General features: G+C 39.1%; 2 protein-coding genes across 2 annotated transcripts in view; one reads left to right on the forward strand and one right to left on the reverse strand.

Annotated features, from left to right (window-relative positions):
* Positions 1–6,013, forward strand: part of crb2a (crumbs cell polarity complex component 2a) — a 37,198-nt gene extending 31,185 nt beyond the window's left edge. The window contains exons 9-13 of the mRNA XM_037691860.1: positions 193–358; positions 642–1,512; positions 2,211–2,327; positions 4,107–4,233; positions 5,733–6,013. Of these exons, the coding sequence (XP_037547788.1) occupies positions 193–358; positions 642–1,512; positions 2,211–2,327; positions 4,107–4,233; positions 5,733–5,954 (1,503 nt within the window). The 3' untranslated portion in view covers positions 5,955–6,013. The remainder of the gene's footprint in view (positions 1–192; positions 359–641; positions 1,513–2,210; positions 2,328–4,106; positions 4,234–5,732) is intronic.
* Positions 6,014–8,328: 2,315 nt separating this feature from the next.
* pam (peptidylglycine alpha-amidating monooxygenase) overlaps positions 8,329–11,285 on the reverse strand; it is a 38,326-nt gene continuing 35,369 nt past the window's right edge. The window contains exon 24 of the mRNA XM_037691861.1: positions 8,329–8,914. Coding sequence (XP_037547789.1) covers positions 8,739–8,914 — 176 coding nt within the window. The 3' untranslated portion in view covers positions 8,329–8,738. The remainder of the gene's footprint in view (positions 8,915–11,285) is intronic.

Below are 11,285 nucleotides of genomic sequence, written 5' to 3' on the forward strand. Positions count from 1 at the left end.
TATACTTTGTATATATATATATATATATATATATATACAAAGTATAAGCAGTAACATTAATTGATCCACTTTGGTTTTAATTTGTCTCAAACTAGCTGTTAACTTGTCAGTTCATAGATCAGTTCATCTGTACAGTACATCCATCCATCCATCCATCCATCCATCAATCAATCCTTATGCTTTTCTTTACAGTCCAATCCTTGTCAAAATGGAGGAAAGTGCATCATTACTTTCAATGATTTTGCTTGTTCTTGTCTGGAGCAATATACGGGAAAGACCTGCGAAACACGAATGTGGTGTGTGAGTAGTCCTTGTGTTTATGGCGGCCAGTGCGTGGATCTTCTCGATGGCTATGAATGTAAGAAATCAAGACTGTTATTTAAAGTTTTCAACAACAGGAGTCTTTTTCATTAATGGCAAGAAATGCCGTGTATAGTTAGCATGTTTGTAATCAGTCTCAGGCAGCAAGGAGTGTGCAGTTTGTTTTTGGTACAGACCCTGAGTAACTACTGGTAGTGAGAAAATGATGCAATCAATGATCAGTAACAATTAATGCTAGTACAATGTAAGGCTCAGTTGTTGATGAACGATATTCAATCCCTGCAACAAAGCCCTTGATGTTTCTTAACATTTGTTGACAGGTTTGCACAATGCTACATTTGAAAACAACCCTGTGCAGTACAGCACCGGAGGCTCTTTGGCAGAACCCATCTCTTACATTTACATTGAGCTGCGGACTCGATCGGAGAATGCTGTGCTCCTAAGGGCCACCTCAAGCTCTGAATTGCTGATTGTGGGTCTGGTGGATTTCTCAGTCTGGGTGGAGATTCACAGCGTCAACAACGCTGAGACGTTGACCTTCAAAGGGATGTTTCAAGTGGCTGATGGACGCTGGCACCACGTTAACATTTCTATGGCTGATAAAAAACAAAAATCTTCCCCTTGGGTCATCACTGTTGATGGACTTGTAGATGCCACCAGCAAGCCCAGACGCACAGGACCTGTTGGTTTTCTCAATAAGAAGGGGGTCATACTTACTGTAGCAGAGAGTTTTACCGGCTGCCTGGGTGCAGTGAGGCTTGAAGGGATCTATTTGCCTTTTGCAGATGCTAGTAGAGCTCCACAGACCTCTCAGTTTTATTTAACTGGAAAAACCAAGATTCGTCTAGGCTGCTCCAGTTCCCCAGTTTGTGCTTCAGATCCTTGTTTAAATGGAGCCACATGTGAGGACCTCTTCAATAAATTTGGCTGTCTCTGTCAAGCTGGTTGGGAGGGAGAGCAATGCGAGTCGAACACTGATGAGTGTGCATCTCAGCCTTGTGTGTATGGTAGCTGTACGGACCATTTAGCCAGTTTTGAGTGTCGTTGCGACCCTGGTTATGCTGGCTTGCACTGCGACGAGGATATCGATGAGTGTGAGCATCATGCTTGTGAACATGGAGGAACCTGTCGGGATGGACCTAACATGTACACCTGCGTATGCCCAAAGGACTACAGGGGCCCTCGTTGCCAGTGAGTGTTCACTTCATTCGTTTTTTGAATATGCTGTGTAAATATATGGATGACAGGACAGCGCCAAACGGGCCAAAAACCTACAGTGAGTGGCAAAACTAACTCCCAGCCCTCCCAAATCGATACTTTTTTAGCCCATTCATGACAAAACTGCTCCAGATTTTTCAAGTTGTATTCCCACACCATGATGCTACCACCACTGAACTTTCTACATTTACTAATTCATACGGGTAAAATCGGGCACTGCATTCAAAGTCCTTCATAACTACTTCCTACATTCAAAGTCGTTGTTCGACTAGTCTTTTAGCTGCTTTTTACAAAACTTTTACATACAAACACATTTAAATATTAGTTTTACTGGTGTTTTACATGGTTATAGCGTGTGCTCCAATGAACTGGTAGGCAAAAAAGTACGCAAGACCCAATTTTGCAAAGCAGAATCCCGACTATGAGCGTGCACATTAGTAACAGTAAAAAGATGAATTATGCTTTACTGTGGGGGTGGTATTCTCAAGATAATTACAGGTGGCAGTTTTGTTTTGTTAAGTGTTTATCAGACATTGCATTGCTCTTAATGAACAAAAGAACGAGTACAAAAATGTTTTAAAAATTAAGTACAAAACACAGCAAGTATCTCAAATTGCTTTACTTTTGTACAATAGAAAACAGAAATGTGGTCTTGAAATCTTTTTCATTAGGTGGGAATATCCTCCAAAACAGTGTGGCAAAGATGTCCAGTGTGCAAATGATGGAATCTGCCATGATGGGCTGTGGGGAGCCAACTGTACGTGCATGGCAGGTTTCACAGGCAGCAGGTAAAACCACTTTTTTATATAATATTTACCTTATTTATATTATTTTATCCCTGTCTTGGAGCAAAGAGGGGACACTGGGAATACCCTCCATCCATGCATGTTGTGAGTATAACTTGAAAAAAAACAAGTGATGTCCCAACTTTCATTTTGGTGTGTGGCTACATTTAGGCGCAAGAAAGATTGCTTTCAAAAATAAGGTTGTCAGTCAAAATCTAAGAAGGCTGCCACCATAAATATCTGTCTGTGTTGTGTGCATGGTAACTTGAAAAATAAGTGAGATAATGACTTCCATTTTGGTGTGTGGTGCCATCAGTGGGGTGGATAGTGGGGTGGCCAAAGATTAATCTACGATGGCCAAGGCCGCCACTGACCACTTCCTGTTTCTGCCATTGTGCCTGGCCATGGATAAAACTGCTCACCAGGATCCATCACTCTTCTCTGCATCGAACAAGCAAAAAATAAATAAATAGATAAATAACCTGCCTTTATTCTTATACACAGTGTAACTCCTGCCCACTTAAATATCTTGCTCGAAAAACATTAAGGTTTACTTGATTCCAGCCCAGAAACTTTTCCATCCATCCATTATCTTTACCCGCTTCTTCCTTTTTGTGTCGCATGGGTCACTGGTGCCCATGTCCAGCAGTCACTGTGTGAGAGGCAGGGGACACCCTGGACATGTCTCCAGTCCATCACAGAGACACAAAGAGACAAACAACCATTTACACTCTCACCTAAGGACAATTTAGAGTTACCAATCAATCTAACATGCATGTTTTTGGTCTGTGGGAGGAAACCGGAGTACCCGGAGAAAATCCACACATGCACAGAGAGAACATGCAAACTGCACCCAGAAAGGCCCCCAGCCAGAATTTGAACTGGCAACCTTCTCACTGAGAGGCGGCTGCTCTTCCAGCTGCACCACCTAGTCGCCCAATACTAATTTCTAAAACTACAAACATTCACTACTCAAATCCTTCAGCGACAGGGGACATTGGCGTACTGCTTGTTTATTTTTTTTAATCTTTTTTGGAGAGGGAGTTTTTTTTTTTTTTTTTTTTAAGCCAAATGTTTTTCTTTATTTCAGCCGAGTTAATTGTCACTTTGTGCCATGATCCGTATTGGAGAAGATAATTGCGTTAAAAGTTAAATTGATACAGGAGTGTAAACATCTCTAGAACAACTAAAGCAAAAAATATTAGAGCAAGTTTTTATTTTATTTGAAGACCAGAGTTTATAAAATGTTGTGCGATGAAGGATTTGTACAGTGCTGTGTTTGAGTGAGAAAAAAATTTGGACAATTTTTTCCCCCCTTTTTTTACGAACATGTTGGTATCTCTTGCACCATATTTACTACAAAAGTATGTATGTAAGACGTAAATTTAATTCAAGATGGCCACTACATCTTGAACTGACTGAATGACCTTAGCCATCGCCAAAAACGACTAATTTGTTGCAGCAACTTGAGTCAGTACAACACATATGTCAAGTGCACAATATTGGGCCATTTCTCCCAATATTGAACGAATAACCCAAGTTTGGTTGCACCTGATTATTTTCAAGTTTGACCAAAATGGCTAAAACTCCATCATTTCTCAACAACCAATAAGTTGATTTTTGATTAGTTGGAAGTCTTTGATTATTTGATTGATCATTAAAACATTGGTATTAAAGTTTTTAGGCTATTCATATTGTTAGGTCTTTAATATAAGTATTTTGGTGTCTAAAACCGTTGTGGCTGATATATTGACGTACTTTTTATACATTTCTTTCTTGTAGGTGTGAAACGGAGGTTGATGAATGTGAGTCCAACCCTTGTCAGAACGGTGGATCCTGTTTGGATCGATACAACATGTTTTTCTGTGAATGCCCACCTGGCTACAGTGGTCCAACCTGCGATAGTAACGTATGTACATTTGGCTTTTTAAAATATAATTCTGTGTATCTTTTTAGGATTACATAAACACAATTTTGAGAAAAGACAACACCAAAATCTACAAATTTTTCTTATTTGAATTTTTACCCACAATACTTGCTTTACATAACCAAGAAAAAAAAAAGTGTTTAGTTTTGGGGGGTGGGAGGCAGGTGTGTTCAGTTGTTTTGTGTTTAGAAACATTTGACAAATTTAAAATGTGATGCTCTTTATCATATCAAAAACAGTTCTGAGGATCGTAAAGAAAGACTGAAACATCTGTAGAATAAATAAATGGGGACAGGTATCTGGAGGGTGGAGGCTGGCTGGACTGTCCTGACTACAGAAACAGGGTGAGGAGGATTGGATCCTTAAGGGCCAGCCCTGGACATCAAAACAAGACGAGAACGTCCTCTGGGACCCTTTTGAAGACAGAAAAATGATCTGGTAGAGGCAGGTCTGTCTCAATCTCCTTGACAACAGGAATCAGCATAGAGGTATCTGACAGAACCCACTTGACAGCTGGAGCTGACAGGCAGGGTTACTCTGGTACCTCAGGTGTTAGACCTGGTGGATGCAGACCTTTCTGAGACCTCTAGACAGCAGGAACAGAATCAGATGAAGGAGGGTCTGCCTCAGCCCTCTGGACAGCAGGGACAGGGAGCGCATCCAGTGCAGGAACCAGCAGAGAATCAGAATCAGCTTTATTGTCATTGCACCGAAGCACAAGGAAACTGTATTTCAGTACAGCCCGTCCGAGAGAAACATAAACAAACCAGACATGGCAAAAAATGACCTCAGCAAATGAAGCAGCAACATACTGATGACATCATGATACATTTAAAACATTTATGCATGAGGAGGCTGACGAGGGCAGTGAGTCGTCCGTGGAGACCGCCAGACAGTTCCATAGTCCTGATAAAGATGGTGCAGTGTCTATCAGCCGGCTCAACTCTGACACAGATCCACAGGTGTCCTCAGGAGGGGAGTGATGGGGGTGGGGGGCAGAGCTTCTCGTTCACATGAACAACCAGTAGAAGTTTGAGATAGCTGGCCAAGACATCAAAGTTCATGCTCGATCATCCAATAATGCTCAACTTTGATGTCTTGAACCACTTTGGCTGTGGCTGCCTGCCTGGGAGGAGTTGACGGGGGACAGGACAGCCCCCAGAAACCATCTTATCTACAACAAACTGGTTGGTCCACTTGTACTGCTTGGTGGGGAAACAGTTTACTTGGGACTCCTCGAACTGATGAAGCCCTCCAGATAGAGGGCGAAACATCTTTCCACAAAAAAGAAACTGTCCAGATGACCTGACTGTGCATTATTGGGTTTCAACAAGTTTTTTATTTTATTTTTAATGAATCTGTCCAGAGGACCTGACTTAACTTTGTTAGACTGAAGATCCAGTTTTCAGACACCAGTTTTAACATGAGTCAAAGAAGTATAAATCTCATCACTGACACATCTTGTTTTTGTGCCTTCATAGAAGCATGCTTATAAAGCGGGGAGCCCCTGGCTGATGTTAACTATCCCACCGCTCTGCCTCTTCATGGTGACCCTCATCGTCTGTCTGACCTTCATGGTACTCACAGCGAGGAAGAAGCGGCAGTCAGAGGGGGCGTATAACCCCAGCGCTCAGGAACTGGCTGGGGCCCGGCTGGAGATGGACAACATGCTGAAGGTCCCACCAGAGGAAAGACTCATCTGACTCCAGTTAATAAACTGAAGATCCATGTGATCAGTCATTTAAACGTCCTTTGGTCTAGCGGGGGTTAACGATTAGTGATTCCAAAAACTGCAGTCCACTGGTTTCAGTGGGGTCTGGTGGGATTCACAAGAACTGTGGATTTGTTTTCTTGTTAAAACTACCTGGTAAATATTTATCTGTATATTGTATTATTTTATTTGCATGTAAAATATTGTGTAATATATGTTTTCCTCCCTGGATGGGTCACAGTATCAGGTAGAAGGCATACATTTAAAAGGTAAGTTGGACTGTAAGATAATGTAACGCAGTATGTATTTGTATTTTGTAAATATATTATATAAAACATATGAGCACCCTCTCAATCTATTAAGTTGTTCGCTAAATTGTACTTTTTTAAAGGAAATATCATTGAACAGGATGAGATGGAGGCAGATGATCTGCTGTGGCGGCCCCTAAAGGAAATATCTAAAAGAAGTTGCCTAGCTTTTTAAATCAAAAATCAATAATGGACAATTTGCAATTTAACCAACTTCCATAAAACAGAAATGCTTTGCAAACACTTTATTACATAAATACATCGGTTAATGAAAATAGTACTCTTGCACTAAAACCAGTGTTCTCACAAATATAAGGTAGCCCACATGAGACAGCATAGCTCCAGATACGTATCGATGGCATGCGCTTGAAGAAATCATCCTTTCACATGAAACTATGAACATATGCACTGGTTTACAAATCAGAAACCACAGAAATACATTTTAAAACGGGAAGTCAAAGACTGATTAAACGAATTAAAATTGTAAATAAAAAGCTGAAAAGATAAATAGAAGAGCCTTCACTGTGTCACATTAAGTTCATGATGTGTGCATTAAATTAATTCTTTATGAGTTTTTATTTAAACAAAGTGCTAGAGCAGGGCTACAGCTGCTTCCTTACTGGTTTTATAGATTTATAGAAAAGTCAAAACAGCTTTAATTTCCACAGCGTGAGAGCCACCTTTGACCCACATCATCTCTGAAGAAATGATTGACCCTCAGGTTATCCTGATATTAATCTGAGTTATTATTAATGTAGAGGCCAGAGGCCCTCACTAGACTTCCAGTGGGTTTGGTCTCTGTGAGTGTGCCTCCTGATGAGGGGTTCTTTGTTTTGCTCCAGCACTTGTTGGCAACAGAAGCTTCTGGAAGTCAAAACACAAAGAAGTGCACTGAGCAAGAACGGACCCTGATTTAGCACTGGAACTGGTGTGGTGGGAAAACCCCCTGAGATAAGACGCTTGTTTCCTTCACAAATTAAGATAAATAATGTTTTCAAAAATATGAGTTTAACTCATTAGACCTAAAACTTAACATTAATGTTAAAAAATGTAAACAAAACATTTATAAACTAATTTAAATGGCCCGAGGACGCTTATAAGGTTTAAAATGTAAATGACTATTAGCTCCATTTTGCTGATCTACATTCCTAAACTGTGGTTAAGAAAAAAAACAAAACATATTGGTTAAATATCTCATTCAACTTCTTTATAAAGTCAAAATACAGACATTCTCAGCTTATACAGTTCTTCATAAAGAAGCTGCTGTTTGCCACACGGTAAACATTTCTAAGATTATTTCGGCAGCAACGCTACGGTTTTAAAAGATTTGGACTACAGAGAAATAAAATTCTCATTTTCTTACATTAACAAAATTAAAATACTGGCGTAAAAAAGGCACCGAAGTACAAGTGAAATGCACGTCAACTGGGATCCTGTCTGAGAAGCATGTTGTTGGACCTCAGAGGGGCTGAGGCCCGCAGCGAACTAGTGACCTGTCCAGGTGCACCCGCCTCTCGCACTGTGCACGTCAAACACGGCAGGTGAAGAAATGGATACAAGTGAACTAAACATTCATTTTGAAATAAAGCCATGGATTTGAGTCACTGTCTTATCAAGGGTAACTAGGTTTTACACTATAATTGGTCTTGTGAAATTATGCATGCTTGAAATGACAAAAACAAACTTATGAATACTTTTGCTTAATTTAAATCTCAGTCAGATTTTGAAATGTTGTTAAAATAACGCAGCATTTACGTCCAGTTTTGGTATTTAGCACAGCTCACAAAGTACAGAAAAAAAAATTTGGAGCCAAACGCTGATGGTAGTTTTCAATAAAGTGGGCACCACCTTCAAGTTTTAAACATCAGCTAGCGTCATGCAGCCATTCTGGAACGTTTTATCAAAATGTACAAGGACAAACGTCATAAGTTCAAACAACTGAGTTGGTAATTTTCCTAAAATAACATGTTCAATAAAAATATGCAACAACAACAAAAAAAATGATGCAAAATAATGAGCATGTATGAGCTACAATAATTTTTTTTTTGCTTTTGCGATGAGAGAACGACACGAGTTAGAGCTGGCAAAATAATCAACTGTGTCCAGTTCCCCTAAAATACCTGCTGGGTTTTGCTAAACTGTTTTCATAAGACAACAGATAAATTAAAAAACAAGTTAAAAAATTGATTGTTTTGCATTAGCAAACTTTTTTCCTGTTTTAAGGCTAAATGTTAGGTTGGCATTGTGCTAATAGCTTCCATAAAAGCAACTTTAATAAGAGAAAAATATAAATATACTATTTTTTTTTTTGTCACCAAGACTATTAAGATGACTGGCAAGTTCATTTTAAATACTATACCACATTTAAATATATACATTAAATAGCAAGGTTGGCAGCAAACACAACAGTTACAAATACAGTGAATAACCACATCAGAGAAGAAGAGCAGCAAGTCGCTCCGGGCTTCCTAAGAGGACTGAAGAGGAGGTGGAGCGGAGTACTCCTCGTTGTCGGAGTCGCTGCTGTCCTCAACATTCCTCTCTTGGTCGCTGCCTTCAGTGCTCAGCTGGTCAAAGCCTTGACGGGTGTATTCCTTGTGAGAGGCAAAGAATTTGCCTAGGTTCAAAGAGCCCACAGATTTACCTAATCAGAGATAAAACACCAAAATGAAAAGAAGTGTTACTAACTCCAAACTAAATTTTTTATTTTTATATACAGAATTAAGGCTGTAATCAGTAACTAAAACTTAATGTATATTTTAGGGGTCAAAAATCCACATTTTTAAATTTTCTATTCAATTATCCATTTGTATTCTGCAGGGAGAGCAGGGAGCAGGTGGAAGAGAGTCCAGAGAGGTAGTGGGTGAAAAGACAGAAGTGATTTGTAATGGAAGGATAGCTTCATGAGTGAAGGAAATTATTTTGTCATTATTAAAGTCAAAGAATAAAACACAGCATTACAGGTTTCAGTGAGTTTAACATTTCGAAGTAAAAGTAAATAACTAATTGTATAAAAGTAATTCTACTGAATTGTAGAGAACAATTTAAAAACGGTTTTAAAACTGCAGATGGTAACACAAAGTAAAGTAGTGGGAGTAAAATAAAGAGCACAACATCCTTTTTTAACACTGCAGCAACAGAAACATGTTGGTTGAGACAACAGACAACAAGGATGTCCAAATACTTCTTTAAAACGTCTTCAGTTGATCCAAAATGCTGCTGCCAGTCTTAACTGGAGTTAGTGGGAGAGATCATATCTCCCCAGTTTTAGCTTCTCTCCATTGGCTCTCTGTCAAATCCAGAATTTAATTTAAAATCTTACTTCTAACCTACAAAGCTCTCAACAACCTGGCTCCATCTTATATTCAAGATCTTACTGTTCCATATTTTCCTAACAGAGCACTTTGCTCTCAGACTGCAGGTTTACTCGCGGTTCCTAGAGTTTCCAAAAGCAGAATGGGAGGAAGATCTTTCAGTTGTCAGGCTCCTCTCTTGTGGAACCAACTTCCAGTTTCTGTCCGTGAGGCTGACACATTGTCCAGTTTAAAGACTGGGATTAAGACTTTCCTTTTTGATAAATCTGATAGTTAGGGTTGGCTTGTCATGCTGCTATAGGATTAGACTACTAGAGGACAAATTGACCTCATTTCCTTAAATGAATTGTTAAAATTGAAAAGTTTTCATTTGATACTATTTCTATCTTAACATGTGATTCTTGACCTGCCATTGTGTAGCCGTTCCTCTCAAACCCAGTCGGTCGAAGCAGATGGCCACTTGTCCTGAGTCTGGTTCTGCTAAAGGTTTCTTCCTCATGAGGGAGTTCTTCCTTTCCACTGTCACCTTCATGTTTGCTCAAGATGAGTCTGTGATGGAGTTAAATTCAAAGCAGTCTGCTCCTCAGATAAATAATGTTAAATTATTATTTTTAAATATGAATGTTTCTGTTCAGTGCCCTGAGAGGACTCCTGTTGTGACTTGGCGTTATTTAAATAAACTGAATTGAACAGTAACAAATAAATAAATAAAATTAAAACAACTCTGATCAAAGGCTCACCTTCTATAATCTCTGCACCACCACTCACTCCTATCCAAATATTAGGGAATATAATACTTATTTGTATAATACTTAATTTTCCTTCTAAATACTAAAGTAACTCTGAGTTGTTTTGAAGTCAGACTGACTCCTGACTGAGCCCTGCTCTGAGTCAAGGTTAGCTCAGTTTCAAACCGAGCTCCTTCTGATCACTGTCAACTCAAGGATGGCCACCGACTGCTCATAAATCCTCGACAAAACTCCACTCAAATACCAAACAGGAACAAATCCAGCAAACACCTGACACATCTTGAGACGTACCTGGTCCCTAAGTTGATTCATTTTCCTGTTCACAGAAACCTCATTAATCTCAGCCTAACAGCTGGTAGCATTTAAGAAGCTATATTTAAATACAGGAGAAGAAAATGTTGGGGAAACACAAAATTACTTTACTGCACAGGGTCGACACGTCGAGTGGCTCAGACCCCGGTGATAACTGCTTGCAGTTCTAGTCATTATTATTTTTATTCTGCCAGTAAAAGTCATACTGCAGCTAGGGATGCACCGATCCACTTTTTTTTTTACTTCCAATCCGATCCCGATACCTACATCTGAGTATCTGCCGATACCGATCCAGTTCCGATATCATGATCATTATTGATTTTATATGAGGCTGTAATAATTTCCTCTCAAGAACAATTTGTACAAATATATGCATGCATGTCCAAAAAGGCAACTTGAGGTAAGTTTTATTAATGTTGGATAAGTTTTAAAGTTAGAATTAAATTCTGCTAACACAAAACATGTTTCTTTTTATTCCTAGCTTTAAAGTGGATATTAAAGTGATTAATTTAAGTGATTGTTTAAAGATATTTTATATTTTTTAAATAAGGGGCAGATATAAGATTTTTCTTCTTTCTGCACTCTTTTCATTCAATGTTTTCTTTTTGATTAATTTGTTTTGTTTCTTTTAAATTAATGA

This window comes from Nematolebias whitei, chromosome 18 (assembly GCF_014905685.2).
Source record: "Nematolebias whitei isolate Nwh7 chromosome 18, NemWhi1, whole genome shotgun sequence".
Classification (NCBI taxonomy): Eukaryota; Metazoa; Chordata; class Actinopteri; order Cyprinodontiformes; family Rivulidae; genus Nematolebias; species Nematolebias whitei.